An 18,882-nucleotide genomic window follows, 5' to 3' on the forward strand; every position below is an offset into this window, starting at 1 on the left:
GCCCGCTTAACCGATAGCTTTTCAGGTACACGTCTTTCCCTCTTCGATCAGCTAGGCAGATTTTGAGGTTTGGTTGCTGCCATTCCGGCTTTTCCCTCCATTTCTGCCTCTTAAAAGCAGGCTTGTAAAGTTAAGTCGATCGCTGCCTCTTACCTCTCAGGGCTTCTTTCTCGCACCAAAGTTTTCGTCTGTGAATTGTCTTCGTAATTCCTCCACTGTCTCACGGGCCCTTGCAAACCGATCGCTCTCATCGTTGGTTAGGCCAACCACTGGACACATGCGCTTGTTGTTGTTTTTGTTGTTTTGGCAGTGCTTTGCTTCATCCAAAAGGTGCGATCACTCACAAACTGACATCAATATCTTCTAACATGTGCGCAAGGAAACTTGCAGTTTCAACAGAGTTGAGCTAAAGAGATAAAGGCGTTAGAGGTTAGTTCCACATTGCACTTGAAAAAATCGTTGGTATCAGGTGGGTACACGTTACATGCGGGACATACTTATGTATGTACATTTAGTATGTCGAGGCTGAATTTGGATAAGTAATATTTAACCAGTTACAGTACCCAGATCGAATTCAAATGCATTAGAATCAATCTCGGAATGGGTTGTGTCTATATCGCCGTCTGCTAATCCCACCATCTTCTGATCCTTCGGTGTATATGGATCATATTTCCCTGCTCAAAATTGTTAATTCATTGTTGAAGCCCATTGATTCGATGATAGTCCTGGGTGACTTTAATCTCCCACATGTATTATGGACCATATCTGACCAGGATATTGTACCTATTTCTTCAAACCTGGCCAACAACGAATTTTTAGCCGAAATAACTGAACTTTGCCTTAAACAGATAAATATAATTCCTAACATGTTCGGGAGGACCCTTGATTTGGTATTTGTTGACGATACATCAAAATTTACTCTAAGCCGGGGTGAACCTCTTACTGTACCTGAAGACCCTTACCATCCTTCCCTGGAAATAGCATACGAATTCGAAAGAAATTCCCCCAGTAGCATTGGTACTAAATACGACTCTAGTTTCAGATTTCAATTTGCGAAGGCTAATTTTAGTAAACTTAATCAAACTTTATCTACAGTGGCTTGGCTCAAATATGATTTAGATATTGACAAAAATGTTTCTGACTTTTATAACACCATTTACGGTATTTTGGAAAAACACGTACCTAAGCGAAAACGTGTGTCTACCGAATCAGTCCAAATATGTTTCACTAAAGAGCTGAAGTCCTTAAAAAACAGAAAGTCGCGCTTCTTCAAATTATACAAAAGGTCGGGCTCTCACTCCGATTACTTGCATTACTCTATTTTGCGTCATAAATATTTTGAATTAAACAAAAAGTGCTATAATATTCTTTTTTGGCGACCTTATATTTAAAGAAATTGGTTTTATGTGTACCGGCTCGAGGTCAATATTTTGGTAATAAAAACACCAGTTTTTATTTTTTATTCCGATATATTTCGGTTACACATCAGTAACCGTCTTCAAGGGAATTTTTGAGTTAAACGTCCGTTCGCGTTGGCGTGGAGTTTTGTACATACATCTGTATGATGAAAAGGAAAATAACTTGCAATCCGAAAGCTTTCTATGACTTCGTGAACTCTAAACGTAGGGTTAAAGGGTTTTCCTCTGCTTTAAAATACCAGGGTGATTTGTCTAGCGACGATCAAGATATTGCTAACTTCTTTGCACAATTTTTCAAGTCCAACTCTTCCACTGAATTTAATACTTTTACAAATGAATATCCATTTCAGCTTAACTCACTTAACACAATTAATATTCCAGAAATATATCCGGATGAAGTTTTTTCATATTTAACGTCTTTGAAAGAATCTTACAAGTCCTGATTTAATTCCCACTTGTTTTCTTAAAAAATGCGCTGAACACATTTATCAGCCTCTAACTGATTTATTCAATATGTCCCTAAAAAGTGGAGTCTTTCCTTCTGCTTGGAAGGAATCTTTTCTCATACCACTTCACAAAAGTGGTAGTAGGTCGTGTGTAGAGAACTATCGAGGAATAGCAAAGTTGTCGGCCATCCCAAAGTTGTTTGAAGCTATCGTTACCAACCATTTCTACTTTGATTGCAGAACCGCAACACGGATTCTGTAAAGGCAAATCTACCATTACTAATCTACTTGAATTCACAACGCATGTTTCTAAGGGATTTAGAGAAAATCTTCACACAGATGTTATTTATACTGATTTCAGTAAAGCATTTGACAAAGTATCCCACTCCTTACTTATCTACAAGCTGGATCGGCTTAGCTTCCAACCTGGTCTCACCCAGTGGATCTCGTCGTATCTCTGCTGTCTAACGCAAAAAACTACTTTTTCAAATGTCATCGATGTTCCCTCTGGCGTCCCACAAGGCAGCCACCTTGGTCCAATTCTGTTCTTGCTATTTATTAATGATATCTGTACCACTATGAAATATTCCAAAATCCTAATGTATGCTGATGATGTAAAACTTTTTAGGTCTTATGCGTCTATCGAAGAACGTCCCTTGCTCCAAGCGGATCTAAACTGCCTAGTTACTTGGTGCAACGTAAATTCACTGCCGCTGAACCTCAATAAATGCAAATTCATGTGCCTATCTCGAAGATCTTTGCCAGCAGACTCTTACGTAATTAATAATTTTTTTCTGCTATCAGTAAACAATTTTGAAGACTTGGGAGTCACGATAGATGCTAAACTTAGTTTCAACCTTCATATTAATGCTACTGTCAATAAGGCTAGAGGTGATCTTTCATTCGTGAAACGGTGGTCCAAAGAATTTAGTGACCCTTATGTAACTAAAGCTCTTTTCATCACTTTAGTTAGACCGATACTAGAATACGCATCAATAGTCTGGAATCCACAATATCGAGTACATGCAGATAGACTTGAATCAATACAAAAGCAATTTCTACTTTTCTCTTTAAGGAATTTTCAGTGGGACTCTGCGTATAATCTTCCACCATATACTAGTCGGTTGAGGCTTATCAATCTTCCAACTCTTGCAAGTCGTAGAGAAATGCTAGGCGTTATATTTATGGCTAAACTCCTGAATGGACTGATTTCTAGTCCAATTCTTTTGAACGAAGTAAATTTTAACGTTCCATCACGGGTGTCAAGACATTACAAACCTCTTCTTTTGAGGCAGTGTAGAACTAACTTCGAATCAAATGAACCTTTTCGGTGTTTGTGTCACGATTTTAACACACATTCTAATTCATTTGATATAACGGATTCACTTTTTACCATAAATGTCTTATCCTATCTTAACTCTTAAAAAAAAAAAAAAAAAAAAAAATTCAATAAATTAAAAATGTTCACTTATTTAACAATGTAGTATATATATGTATAATTTCTAACTGTTATGTATAGTACTCAGCTGATGATTTTTATTCTGTAGCTGAGAAGTTTTAGATCTCGACGCTTAACAAACCTCCGCCTATCAACGACTCGGCAATAACAAATCCGTGCGTCATGCGGATGAGCCCCTCGCACCAGTCGGGCGGGATTTGGAGGGTATTAATCCTTTGGGTATTATTATTATTATTATTATGTCTCTTTCATACTTAAAGTTGAATTTATGCACATTGATGTTGCAAGTGGGTGCAACACCTAGTTTAGAGCAAATATAATGAGCAATATCATTTTCGGTTAGCGAGGTATGTAATCGGGACATAAATCACAAATATGGCCCTACGAGTTAGCAACTGCAAAGGAGCACCAGAAGGTCGACAGATAGGATAGGATAGGTTAGGTGGTAACTGCCCTGATAAGGATAGCTCACTTGGACAACACGAAGGTCCGTTGTGATACCACATACACCAAAAATAACGGTGACCTAGATCCAGCTACTTAGAGAATCGTTGGGTAGCAACGATAAAGCTCCGAATGATACCGATCTCAACTTTGGATATATCCTCGGGAGATCCAAGTGAGTCGCGACCGAAGTACTTTCGCCTAATTCTGGCAAAAGCTGGACAATCAAGCATAAAGTGATTTGGTGATTCCACCTCATCATCCTCCATACAGCTGCAGCAGGATGGAGTTTCCAGTATATTGAGACGTACCGCATGGATACCCATGGGACAGTGCCCTGTCAAAACCCCAATGACCATTGATAGGTGAGCCTTAGTGAACCCAATTATTTCAGCAGACCTCCTGCCATCCACTTTCGGCCAGAAAGATCTTGCTACCCTGCAAGACGTGGTATCCGCCCAACGTTTGCTGAGCTGATTCGAGGCCCATCTATGGAGGAGCAATCCACAGGTGGCCAGCGGGATCCCGAAGTCCCTACAGCCATCTTCATCCGGTTCAGTTGTACCGATGCGGGCTAAGAGATCCGCTTGACAGTTACCCGGGATATCACTATGGCCCGGGACCCAGATAATCTTAATTGTAAAATAATTCGATGCAATCGCAAGCGAGGTCAGGCACTCCCAGACCACCCTCGATCGCACTGTAGTTGAGCTCAAGGCCTTGATAGCCGATTGGCTATCAGAGTAGATGTTAAATTCCCTAACCGTGGTAGCACTGGATAGCATTCCATCCACCGCATCCTTAATCGCAGCAATTTCCGCTTGGAATACACTGCAGTGATCAGCCAACTTAAACTTGCGGCTTAAATTTAGCTCTTGACAAAAGACCCCCTCACCAACCTTTCCATCCAGCTTTGACCCATCCGTGAACAAGTTAACCGGTCCCATGCCCCAGATAATTCCTCTTCCCCAATCCTCTCTCTCTGGAATAACTGGAGTGAAGGTTGTATAGGGAGCTGTTATCGGCATACAGTAGTCCGTTCTGTCCGGGATGAAGTCGAAACTGGTAAGAAGGCTAGAGTGTCCGCGGTCAGAAAGTCTATACCCCATATCACGAAGCCTGACCAACGACCTTGCCGCGGCCGCCTTTCCCGCAATATCTACTGGGTATATGTTCAGCATGACGTTCAGTGCCAAGGTAGGCGTTGTTCTGAGAGCGCCACTGATACCGATCAGCGCCGTCCGTTTCACTGACACTAACATTTTGGAGGTGCTCGCCGTGTCCAGTGCTTTCCACCAGACCAGCACCCCATATAGCAGAATCGGTTTGATCACCGTCTCATAAAGCCAGTGTACTATTCTTGGCGAGAGTCCCCATCTCTTTCCGATAGCTCCTCTGCAGCAGTGCAAGGCAATGGCGGCCTTCCTGGCCCGATCTTCCACATTGGGTCTCCAGGACAGTTTCTTGTCCAAAACAATCCCCAAATATTCAACCCTATCAGAAAGTACCAACGGTACCCCTCCAATCGAGGGAGTTATGAAATCGGGCACCTTATATCTTCTTGTGAAAAGGACCAATTCCGTTTTTCCCGGGTTGACCGCCAATCCACATGATTCAGCCCACCTAGCCACAGTATCCAGGTAGCCCTGAAGAACATCGCGCAGGGCGCCCAGAAATTTGCCTCTGACTAGGATAGCGAGGTCATCTGCATAGGCAACCACCCGACAACCATTGGCTTCCAGCTCCACAAGAAGCTCGTTGACTACCACAACCCAGAGGAGAGGAGATAGGACACCCCCCTGTGGCGTGCCCCTGCACACCTTCCTCTTAATTATGGCCCCTCCCCACTCCGCTGCGACAATTCTGCCGCATAGAAGTTTGCTAATAAATTCAACCAGAGCCGCCTCGACTCCTAAACCCACCAGAGCTCTTTCGATTGACCCCGGTAAGACATTGTTAAAAGCTCCCTCGATGTCTAGAAAGGCACCCAGAGCATACTCTTTGTGTTCTAGGGACCCCTCTATTTGCTTTACAATCGAATTGAGAGCCGTTTCCGTCGATCTGCCCTTGCAGTACGCATGTTGTGAAGCCGACAGTAACCCCCGAGGTATCCTTTCCCGTAGGTACAGGTCAATCAACCGCTCGAACGTCTTAAGAAGAAACGACGAGAGACTGATTGGCCTGAAATCCTTAGGTGATACATGAGAGCTTCTGCCGGCCTTCGGAATGAAAATAACCCTAACCGTGTGCCAAGACTTGGGATATAGTTAAGCCTGAGGCAGTTAGTATATATGATGGCCAACCAGCGGCAGGAAATCCCCAAAGACCTTTGAAGCTGCGCAGGAATGATTCCATCCGGGCCCGGAGACTTATAGGGCTTGAACGACCCTATAGCCCAGGTTATCTGACTTTCCCGTATTGGAATGGCAGACACTTCTGCATGGCCAACGACCGCCGACCATGCAGGCGACAGAGCATTGTTGAGATTCCTGAGCTACATTGATCGTAACGTCTTTGACAGGCCTGTTCGTACCGGCCAACGTGGTTGAAGGGAAGGTTGCACTTCTTGAGACAACAATTCAACATAATTGCAAAGTTTAAAAAACTGAACGGAGACAGCGATTTACCGCACAGAGATGACGGAGCCGATCCCACAATCGATGATGATGGAATAAATGTCCCCCCACCCGAATATGATGAAGTCAGAATAGCAAGAACCAGATTAAGAAACAACAAGGCCGCGGGCGCTGATGGATTGCCTGCGGAGCTATTCAAATACGGCAGCGAAGAGCTATTAAGGCGCATGCATCAGCTTCTTTGAAAAATATGGTCGGACGAGTGCATGCCCTACGATTGGAATGGAAGTGTTCTTAGCCCAGTCCACAAGAAAGGGGATACTGCAAACTGCGCCAACTATCGCGCAATCAGCTTTCTTAGTATCGCAAATAAGGTCCTGTAAAGTGTGTTACTAAACTGTTGAATAAATAACTACAATATTCAATAATGCAAAAATGGTCTTTATTATACTACTTGAAAGTACTTCACAATAACACCTCCCAACCAATAGCGAGATTAAATCAAACTGATTGCTCATGACGCAGCTGGTGCATATTTCTAGGCGTTTCTCCTTCTAGAATTTACTAGTTCGCTGAAGATTGCATACTTTTGTGAATATCTCAGAAATATGCATGTGAATGTGTGAGAACTACTTTGCTGATGATTGCATACTTTTGTGAGTATCTCTCCGCTGCTGTATGTATATATGTGTAGTAGGGCGGGTCGATTTAAAAATCGCTCATTGCTCTGCGAAAATCGTATTCTAGGGATCAAAATAAGAAGGAACCATACCTCTAAAACCAATTCTGATGTCCCCCCTTTGGGTCGAACTTTTGTGTAGGGGCAATTTCAATTCTACCTGCTGTGTCTTGTGGTGGCTTAAAAAAACAACACAAGCAATTTTACGATCTGCAATTGTGTCACAGTGATACCTTCATTTCTTAAAACGGTTGAATAAAAAACCCACACAACTATGTTTACGACATGCAAATGCATCACAGTGATGCCTTGGTTTAAAAAGGGGGTTGTAAAAACGCTAATTTCTAATAATTTTTTTTAATTTCTTTTCTATTACTAAGTTAAATTCATTTTTTCAAATAAACTCCAAAAAGAAAAAACATAGGCATTTCAAAGCGGGATTTTTCAAAATTTGTCCCTACGACCCAAAGGGGGGGACATCAGAATTCGTTTTAGAGGTATGGTTCCTTCGGCAAAGTTTCTTATTTTGATCCCTAGAATACGATTTTCACAGAGCAATGGGTGATTTTTTTGCCTCCCCGCAAATCGACTGGCCTAATGTGTAGACATGATGGTTTTGTTTATGTAGATACAAGTGAATGCTTAGTATCAGCTTAGAGATGATAGTATCCCTTAGTGTTGCTAATATTCGTCACAATATAAATTGGAATATTTTGAAAAATGGTGATTATTTAGTAAAAAATACCCCAACATGCCCCACCTTGGATAAAACCGATTTTACAAATGTGACTGATCAGAAAAAAAATCCGTTTGATTGAAATTTTGCCAAAAGAATATCGTAAAAATAAAGTTAATTCAACTGCTGTAGAAAAAATTCTAGGCGACCGCACCCTTGTTTGAGCTAGATGCGAGTTTTGATTTTTTTTCTGGAGGTCACAGCTGAGTTTATAGTACTCCTCTCTTAAATCCACCCAGGTTATAGGCTTAAGAAAAACTATAAGAACATTTTACTTATTTAAATGTACATGAAAAATGACGCCATAACCACCCGGCTTATAAACTGAAAAAAATTATTTAAATAAAAACGCGCTATTTCGTAAGGTTCCCGATTTTAGACAGTCTCGGTGAACTATTTAATAAGAACTGAATTCAAAAGTAAATTTACGTAGGTAAGTACATTTGGTTGAGTACATAGGCACCAGTAAAAGAGAATAGAGTACAAAGAGTGAATATAAGAATGCAAATAACTAAGTAGATATGTATATATGTCAAGCTATTGAGTGACAGAATTCTGTTATATATTTAATTTTCTACATCCTCGGCCCCGGAAATGGATGATGTAATTTCGAGAGGATATAGAAGTTGAATAGGCCTCTTTAGCACTTGCTGATTTGCGAGCCGAATGTCGCATGCTCTAACGCGGCCGTCTCGTCCAGGATACGTAGTTTGTACAATTGCCAACCGCCATAGAAGACGCGGCTTCTTATCTTCGTGGACCAACACAACATCGCCGATTTTAATGCTGCGAACTGGGCCGCCTTGGTTATGGTGAATTGAACGAAGTTGATTTAGGTAGTCTTGCTGCCAGCGCTTCCAGAAGCGCTTCATTAAGGCTTGTCGCAAATGCCATGATTGTGAAAGGGCACTTCCGTCATTTTTGAGATCGGCCTGAAATAAAATAGATTTGCAGTCAGTGAGAAAATTAGATGGAGTAAGTGGCTCCAAATCGTTATGATCGTTTGTTATATACGTAAGAGGTCGCGCATTTACAATGCTTTCTACCTCTGCTAGGAGTGTAGCTAATTCATCGTATGTTAGACGCGCTTTTCCAACAGCAGCCTTCAATGACGTTTTCACACTTCTAACAAGGCGTTCCCAGAAGCCACCCCACCATGATGCTCGTTCGGGTATGTACTTCCAATTAATGCCTTGGTGAGCTGTTAGTTGCTGCATTTCAGTTGTTTTCATAAGCTCGTTTAGTTTAGCTAGTTCCAGGTCTGCGCGCTTAAACGTTTTGGCATTGTCAGAGACTATGGTCGCTGGCACTCCACGACGCGCTATAAATCTTCTTAGTGCATCTGTACAGCTTTTCGTTGACATATCGCCAACCAGTTCTAAATGTACCGCCCGAATCGCCGCACATGTAAACAGCATAATGTAAACCTTTTTTTGTTGTTTCTCGCTCTCTGAGTTTATAAAAAGTGGTCCGGCAAAGTCAACACCAGTCGTTTCGAATGGGCGACTAGCTGACACTCTCTCTATAGGCAATACAGTCCATGGCTCGGAAGCGCTCTTACCATGCAGCCGCTTACAAATAACGCAATGTCCCAAAACATTCTTTATCAGCTGCCTTCCTTGTACTATCCAGTACTTCTGTCGGATTTGGGCTAAACCGCATTAACACCGGCATGATACATTTTTTTGTGCATTTCAAGCACGAGCAGCTGACTGAAATGAGACCTTTTTGGTAATATTATTGGCATAGAGATATTTTTACCAACTTTGTCCGCCGGTAAACGGCCAGTTAGTCGTAAGATGCCGTTTTCCAGTTTAGGGCTTAAAGAATAAATTTTTGAATCATACGAAACCGTCGATCCTTTGGACAGAGCCTGAATCTCATTGCAGTAAAATTTATGCTGTGTAGTTTTTATCCAGTATAGCTCCGCCGATTTTAATTCTTGCGACGTCAGCTCTTCTACTTCGCTAATTGATATTACATGTTGATTTGAGGAACATCGCTTTAAGTTACACAAAAACCTGAATATGAATGCTGTGACACGTAAGAGCCGCTTAAGTTGGCTAAATTTCTCGACGGGTAAAATTGACATTCGTTCTGCTACGCTGTTAGTTTCAGGGGTAGCTACCATTAAATTAGTAAAGTTTACAATAACAAATTTCGAGGGCCAGCTTGATGAATCTTCTGATAGCCAAGGTGGACCATATTTCCATAACTTAGATTCCGCAAGTACCTTGGCTCGAACGCCTCTGGTCAAAAGATCGGCAGGATTTGTCTTACCGTGACAATGTCTCCAATCATAAATGTTGGTAAGGTCATTGATCTCGCTTACCCGCGCTGCAATATAGTTTTTAATTTTCTTACCATGACCGATTATCCAGTTAAGTGCTATTGCGGAATCAGTCTAAAAATGAACAGATGCTATTTTGAAATCCAATGACTTTATTAAAAATTTGCTTAATCTTGCTGCTATTAATGCCGCTGTCAACTCTAATTTTGGCAAAGTGAGTTCCCTCTTCGCAGAGCCCTTTTCGATTGGACTCACTCTGTTTTTTGAACATACGAAATGTGTGGTTATAGTTCCACAGGCTGATATTCGGCGAACATACGCAACAGTTCCGTACGCCTTGGGGCTAACATCAGCAAATATGTGTAGCTCACATTTTGAATCACTCGTAGATAAACATCGCTGTATTGCAAAATCTTGTAGTAACTGCAAATCGTCTTGCCAACATTGAAAATCACTGGACAACTCGCCGCTCAACGCTTGGTCCCATCCAACATTCACTTTCCAAACATCTTGCAAAATGAGTTTAATTGTAATTGTAAATGGACCAAGAATCCCTATTGGATCGTAAATCTTGGCCATCGCTCTCATAATATTTCGTTTTGTGCCACGCAAGGACTGTAAATAGTCGATGCTGCTTGACACATCTACGCTGATGTTATCGATTAACGTGCACCAATTGATGCCAAGAATCTTTTGATTGGGTTCGGTTTGAAACCCATCATTAAGAAAACGTTTTCGTAATTCGGTATCGTTTGTGTTCCACTTTCGTAAGGTAAACTTCGCTTCACCCATGATCTTAGAGGCTTGGTGATATGTGGCCATAGCCATATCTAAATTTTGCTCGCTTAAAACCAAGTCATCAACATAAAACGACTTTTTCAATTTATAGCAAATAGGACCATACTGGTTCTCACTAACATCTAAGTGCTTATGAATCGTAGCTGCCAATAAAAATGGGCTGGATGCGACACCAAATGTAACTCTCGTCATTCGGAATTCAACTATTTCTGGGAGCTCGTCTTGTGAATTAGGCAGGGACTTATACCACAAAAATCGATGCGAATCACGCTCACAGACAGCTAGGGAAATTTGTAAAAATGCCTTTTCAATATCGGAAGTAATAGCAATTGCATTGGAACGAAACCTTAAAATAGTGCTCACCAAATCCGCAACCAAATTTTCTCCTGCACTCAAATGTTCGTTGAGAGATGTATATCCTGGTTCGCTTGAGGACGCGTCAAACACAATACGCATTTTTGTAGTGGTTTTATGTTCGCGATAAACTGGGCGATGTGGCATGTAGTACACTGGGTTACCAACGGCGGTTTCAGGCGCTTTCTCCACGATGTTATTGTGTATTAAATCGCGAATCGCGTTATCATATTCCGCAAATTTTTCACAATTCTTTCTCAATTTGTAGTTTAGTCCAAAAAGCCGACTGAGGGCTACTTGTTTATTATTGTTTAGTGTCGCACAGTCAATTATCCACGGCAATTTAACTACATATCGTCCATCGTCAATCGTTATATTAGCCAGTGTGTTTTCAGTTGCCAATTTCTCATCGTAATTTTTTACGTTCGCTATGCCAATTGACTCTAAATTCCAAAATTGTGAAATATCAAAATCTGCAGCGTCCTCTTCGCGCACTTGAAATACATATGCTGCGCCTTTGTTGCCTTTATGTTGACCCTGAACTGTCCAACCGAAAAATGTTTTCACTGCTACTAAGTTATCCGCTACCGATTTGCTCTCCGATGTATTGTATTTCCAATAGTAGTCTTGCCCAATCAATAGATTTATACCGCTGATTAGCCTTTCATTACAACTCTTATAATCTGCTAATTCCATTCGCACATTGTTTAGCTCCGTGTTGTCAACTGTTGGCGTGGGTAAAAGGTCTTCACATATTGAGGGCACTACAGTCGCTATGACTTTACTTTGAACGCTGTTGTATTGACTCATTAGTGACAATTGTACTCGCTTAAATTCTGTTAGGCGTTTGCTCTGATTTTTATTGCCAAATGCAATGATTCGTAATTTTTCCGTATCATACGTGGGTAAATTGAGCTCTTTCACAACTCTCTCAGTAACGTATGTTCGCTGGCTTCCATTGTCCATTATAATTCTGGACAGAATACGCTCTGAATTATTTTCGTTACTAATTATTACCTTCGCTGTTTGCAAAAAAGCCTTTGCACCGCTCTCATCCGTCGTGCTTAACGTAGCAGCACTCGCTGTCGACGGTAACGTTTTGGCTTCGACAGCGCTCGACTTATCGTTTATTGCGCTTTGTTCGTTCTTTGTCGGCTCACACATTGACATCACATGCCTCCCACCGCACAACTCACACAAAGCCACTGGGCTTTGCAGAATTTTGAATTATGGTTTTTGTTTGTGCAACGAAAGCATCTTCCTTCTCGACGGAGAATGGCCTTCCGCTGTTCAGCACTCAAATTACCTTTACAATTTCTTGTGGTGTGGTTAGTTTTCTTCCAAAACACACATTGAGGCTGCTTATCACTTGTGCTGGTGTACAGGCCAGTGGCGGTACCTGTTTTAGCATGCCATCCTTACGTTCGTGCGATGTGACGAACCGCTTACTTTCTCGCTCTGACAATAATGACTTTTCCAAAGCTTCCAGTTCAACTTTAATGAAATCAAGTAGAGTTTTTAACTGGGCGTTGTTAGTGGTTGTGTTAAGTACCGTACTAGAAAGGGATGTCCTACCAGCTGATCTATGGAATTGAACGCGCATGGCTGATGGGAGAGCTTTAAGCAATACCGACTTCACCATAACTTCATAGTGTGACGATGGTATTTGAAGTGCCGTTAGGGATCTCATAGTGGCGCTCACCTGATTATACAGTTTGCGTAGACCATGAACGTCGCTCGACGACTGTACTATTTTAAGATTCATTAATTTTTGCAAACATTTCTCTTCTAGTTTGTCGCTATCGCCATACTCCTCTTGCAGCAGGGCTATGGCATCGTTGTAGCATTGTTCAGATGAAGTAAATCCCGCTATCGTAGCTGCAGCTTTTCCTATCAACGCCTCGCTTAGGAAGTTAAACTTTGCCGCTGTTGATAATTTTTGATTTTCATTAACCGCTAGCTTGAACTGATCCCAGAATCGCAACCAGTTTTCCAGACTTGCGTCAAACTTCTTTATCTCGAAAGCCTTTAGTTTAATGCCATAATGACCACTTTCATTGTTTTGAACGGGTGGCGCGGTGCCCTCGCTGCTGGGTTGATTGCTTTGCGCTGGCTTAAAATAGGTAGAAAGAACGTAATCCATCTCTGCTAGTAGCGTTATGGCCTTATCGTCGTACTCGATTACTCTTTCAACCTCCTTTTGCATATCATCGAGCTTTACAGTGTTTCGTACGGCTTCATCCCCCCTTTTGAGGTTGGAATGAGCATTTTTCAATCGCTGTATGAATATGGTCAGCTCTTCCTCTACTGTAGTTGGACAACTTGAACCGGAAAAAATTGTAGGTTTGATTGTTTTTAGATAATCGTTGGCCGCGTTACATAGCTTAGTAACTTGCGTTCGATACGATGCTCGGACTACCGCTTCCATAATGACTTATCAATTCGATTTTTTTGGGTTTTATTAAATTCAACCGATCGCTAAGTCCGACTGTCCCGGGTTTCGGCACCATGAAAAAAATGATTTAAATAAAAACGCGCTATTTCGTAAGGTTCCCGATTTTAGACAGTCTCGGTGAACTATTTAATAAGAACTGAATTCAAAAGTAAATTTACGTAGGTAAGTACATTTGGTTGAGTACATAGGCACCAGTAAAAGAGAATAGAGTACAATGAGTGAATATAAGAATGCAAATAACTAAGTAGATATGTATATATGTCAAGCTATTGAGTGGCAGAATTCTGTTATATATTTAATTTTCTACATAAACATTTCCCCCTAAAAGCACAATCTCGCATGTTATCATTTCTCCGCTTATATGAATTGAGTATGAAAAGTTGTCAGCGCCTTTGATAAAAAGTTGTTGCACTCCTCCAACTCCTCTAAGGTGGTAACCTCTTAAGGCTGCCCTAGATCTTCCTGAAATTTGTACCAGTTCGTTGCCCTAGGGTTTCTAAAGGTTTTGCCCTTCTCTACCCTCTTTAGGGGGATTCTGAAGCTGATAAACGCATGGCCTGAGAAGAATGGTCTGTCAAGGACCTTTCATTCATACCCTGGTATATCCTACGCAGAACTCAATGTGATATCAAGCACATTGTTTGACGTTGGCCACCTGTAGACTACTCTGTAGTATATAGTATAAAAAGGACTCACCTCTATCATTAATAGCGTCCCCTACACATACACTGTGATACGCATTCGCATCCGCGACAATGACAAGCGTAATATTCACCCTTCTTGATCCACCAGCCCTTTGAACTCCCCTAGTGGGGCGGCCACGTTATGGGCCATGTAGCAGAATGCCAGGATAAAGTACGGTTCTTTTTTAACCTCTATTGCGACCACCGCGAGGTCTTTGGTGCTGAAGTTAGATATCATACACACAGGGCCGGATTAACCCTCGACGGGGCCCTAGCCAACCATCGATTTGGGGCCCTTTTTTAACGTCCGTTCCCTTCTTTTTTCGATTAAAAAATACAATCTTATATCTTTCATAACCATTTTATTGTCACAATGTAATAATATCAATAAAATTATTATCTACATTTTAAACATGTCGTTTTCTACATTTTTTTCGGCAAATTCATCAATTATATCATCAATATCGATCTTTTTCAATATATTTGACTCAATGCAAAGTATACCTAATATCTGAAGTTGCTCTTGTCGCGTTGTAGCTCTTTCAGCAGCTTTGATTCATTTTAATTGCCAGAAGGATCGTTCGACAGAACAATTTGTGATCATTAATGTTAATAAAATCCGAGGAGTTATTTCTGTGTTAGGAATAAATCAGCTAATTGATCTTACATTAGAATCTTATACAAATGACTATGAGTTTTTTGTGCATCAGTGTATCTGGAATTCACGTAACTTTAGAATTGTTTCATTTCAATAAAAAATTCTTTCAAATCTCTAGAGTAAAAACGGTGTGATTTCACTGTGAAGATTTTCGAAGATTTCGAGGAAACCTTTTGTCCTAAAATCATCGCGAGGCGAATATTCTACTTCTGGACTTCTGGAGCATTTCCATCATTAGGTTGTTTTTTTTCTACGACGAGTACGTTTTATGATTTCTGTATAAACTACAGCAGGTAATAATTGTTTTGTTTTTTCCTCGAAATCATTGAACTTTTCACGCAATGAAACTAAACTCTCTTCTAACAATCCGTACAAAAAACCACACGTTTGCAAATCTGCTTTTCCACTTTGCAATGACTTATTCACTCAACGCATAGCAGTCAAAATAGAGTTCCATAAAATGAACATGAAACCAAATTCGATTTTTGTGATTCGTCATCAGCAATATTTCTAGAGCCTCTAATATGATATCAAATGAATCGTAAAAGTTTTCTCATTGTTTATTTTATTTTTTAATATGCCCCAACTATAGGTGGAAGCGGAAAAAATTATATAATGTCTGCATAATGGCGAAAAAATCTACTGCATAAAAACAGCACTTCACAGCATGCTCTCCAACCAAATTAAGGGAATGCGCGGAACAAGGAACATAGATCGCATTCTCATTCAAACTCAATATTCTTGCTTGCACACCTTTGTGCTTTCCGGACAATTTAATGCGTTGTCATATTATTGTCCTCTACAATTTTGAATATCTAAACCACAGTCTTCAGTAAGAAGCCTTAAAGTTTGATTCGCTGGACTTTCACCAGTATGACCTTCCAACCGAAGAAAAGTTATAAACCTTTTTTATTATTCAATATACTCTCCTTTCACTTCGATATACTTCTTTGCACGCTCATACAATTTTTCAAATGTCAATGTCCTTTTTAGGAACCTTGTCTAGTTTGTCAGTCGTCGCCTTTTGAATGCGGTCAATTGAGTTTTATTTATTTTGGTAAAAATTGTTTTCATTTCTGATTATATTTTTCTTTCACTCTCTAGAATTTTATGTTTGTAAGAAAATTTTAGAAGCCTTCTTCATTTGTCGGGGGCCCCCTAAAATCGGGGGCCCCAGGCAACTACCTATTCTGCCTACTTGTTAATCCGGCCCCGTATACACGAGAATAGGTGTTTCCTTACCATGACTGCAGCTCTAACCCTGCCTACCGTCTTTGCGTAATAAACGCTGAATCCTCCAGGTGAAAGCCATGGCTCCTCTATCAGCGCCACATCAACCGAACCCTCCTCCAGAGTCAGGAGGAGCTCGCTAGACGCTTCTGTGTTTAAGGTTTATCTGTAAGACTCGCAGCGCCATTGAGATGTTCTATACCCTGGTCGAGGCGTCTTTATTAGTCTCGTAGCATCATTGAGCTGTTTGTCCCTTTCCAACATCTCCGCCTCTTCGCCTATACCTTTGTCTTTTTCTGCTACCTCCAGACCCTAGAGGTCCTTTCCTAACTCTCCTGCATTTGGCATATTGTGGTCTTTCTTAAGGTTCTGATCACTGGTTTGCTTGTGCACCTCTGCCACTACGTCTTTGTCCCGGTTCAGGTTCTCGAGGTTCTTTTCCACCTCCCCCGCTTTTAGCGTATTGGGGTTATTGTCCTGAGCACTCCTTTTTTCAAGGTGCATAAAAGTACTACCTGCACCGCAGGACATTTTCCCAAGCTGTGAGTGCAACAGATCCTCCGATTCTTGATTAATTTGAAGCATGTAGTACTGGTCCCCGTCCACGGCTCGGGATACATGAAGTACCTTCCAATCCCATGTTGATATATTCGAGTTCTACCGCTGCAGCATGTTAAGCGTGTCCTCCGCTTTCATCATTCGGGGTATCAAAACCTTGGCCTTTGGTATTGTGGGCATTAGGGTCATATCCACGACCTTCATCCTTGCGGCTTCTTCTTTTTGAAGGTCATCAGTTTAACCCCATTGTGCCATGCAGCTGTTTCGAACGCTGGTAGCGGTCTGGTTGTTTCATCATGCATCACTTTGGTTATGATACTAATCGGATCTCTACTTTCGGTCGACATCTGCTCATCGTGGACGCTGCAATCTAGTAGCGCACAGACTGCTTCGCAATTTCGTTCATCTTCTTCTCTGTGAAAACCAGGGTCCCAGCGTTAGCTCCCATTAGTATCATCGATCAAGCTGAAGTCTGATTGTTATCTGCCTTTAGCTTATTAGCATATGTTCTTTTGTGTCTAAAAGCATTACTGTGTTCCTCTGTAATAATAATAAACCCGATGGATTAGTACCCACCACAGCCCGCCCAACCGACAGCTTTTGAGGTACACATGTTTCCCTCTTCGATCCGCTAGGCAGATTTTGAGGTTTGGTTGCTGCCATTCCGGCTTTTCTCTCCATTTCTGCCTCTTAAAAGCAGGCTCGTAAAGTTAAGTCGATCGCTGCCTCTTGCCTCTCGGGGCTTCTTTCTCGCACCAAAGTTTTCGTCAGTGAATTGTCTTCGTAATTTCTCCACAATCTCACGGGCCCTTGCAAACCGATTGCTCTCATCGTTGGTTAGGCCAACTACTCGACACATGCGCTTGTTGTTGTTTTTGTTGTTTTGGCAGTGCTTTGCCCCATCCAAAAGGTGCGATCACTCACAAACTGACATCAATATCTTCTAACATGAGCGCAAGGAAACTTGCAGTTTCAACAGGGTTGACCTAAAGAGATAAGGGCGTTAGAGGTTAGTTCCACATTGCACTTGAAAAAATAGTTGGTATCATGTGGGTACACGTTACATGCGCGACATATGTATGTACATTTAGTATGTCGGGGCTGAATTTCGATAAGTAATATTTAACCAATTACAGTACCCAGATCGGAGTTGCATGTTTCGGATATTTGGCATATAGAGTTTAATTGGCGAAATTTGATGAAAAATTCCCACTGCTATTTGTCTGTTCGCTGCTGTATGAATGTAACTCTTTTATACCGAATACATAAGGGATGTTCCATCGTCACGGGTGGGACCAGGGCGGTAGAGAGAAAATCGGGGCCCGGGACTAAACAATTTACGAGCCCCCTATAAAAAATCCACTAATACACTTGATTAACTTATCTCATTCATGAATCATTATAGATGGATTACATCAAAAAAAATTTTGCCATTTTTGGACTAAGAGCTGACAATAAAATTAGCACAGAATATTTACTATTTATACTATTTTATTGTAACGTAGAAATAAAATTCTCTTTTAACAGCCACATATTGTTTCAAATAATATCTTCTAGTTATTTGGTAACATTTTAATACATTTGTGATAAATTTAATGATGATTATAAATTTTAATTATTCAATATAGAAGGTTCGGATATTAAAGAGTGGCTTTACTTGCTTTTTTCGCTGCAAAATTTTTATAATAATATCAAAATTTAACTGTCTTGCCAAAACGGATTCAACACAAAGCGTGGCAAGTCCTGAAATTCGCTCTTGAGATGAACACGATCTATGAAAGTTTTTGATTCTTGAAAGGACGCAGAAGGAACGTTGTGCACTAGCTACAGTGACAGGTATAGTGCAAAAGATACGTAAAGCAACACAAATCGTATACATATTTTGAACATATGTAAATGCATTTAGCAAAGTGCATTTAGCAATTCCAATAGTGATAGACCTTTATTGAAACATGCTTAGTAAATGTGTTTCAAGTGAATTATTTAGTTTCTAAGCTTTCAGAAATGTCCGACTTGTATTTTTGTATAAATTTTACTGCACTCGCCCGAACCGTAGTTTCATCCATGTCTTCAAGTTGCCACAGAAAGGAAAACGTCT

General features: G+C 41.0%; 1 protein-coding gene across 9 annotated transcripts in view; it reads right to left on the reverse strand.

The window, feature by feature from the left end:
* Positions 1 to 18,882, reverse strand: part of Mmp1 (Matrix metalloproteinase 1) — a 422,620-nt gene that overhangs the window by 390,575 nt on the left and 13,163 nt on the right. Inside the window, exon 2 of one of the 9 annotated variants that reach the window (XM_067773236.1) lies at positions 8,697 to 17,770. The exons of the other annotated variants lie outside the window; for them this stretch is intronic. Coding sequence (XP_067629337.1) covers positions 10,163 to 12,370 — 2,208 coding nt within the window. The 5' untranslated portion in view covers positions 12,371 to 17,770 and the 3' untranslated portion in view covers positions 8,697 to 10,162. Of the gene's footprint in view, positions 1 to 8,696; positions 17,771 to 18,882 lie in introns of those variants that run through there. 9 annotated transcript variants of the gene reach the window in all.

This window comes from Eurosta solidaginis, chromosome 3 (genome assembly GCF_040869045.1).
Source record: "Eurosta solidaginis isolate ZX-2024a chromosome 3, ASM4086904v1, whole genome shotgun sequence".
NCBI lineage: Eukaryota > Metazoa > Arthropoda > Insecta > Diptera > Tephritidae > Eurosta > Eurosta solidaginis.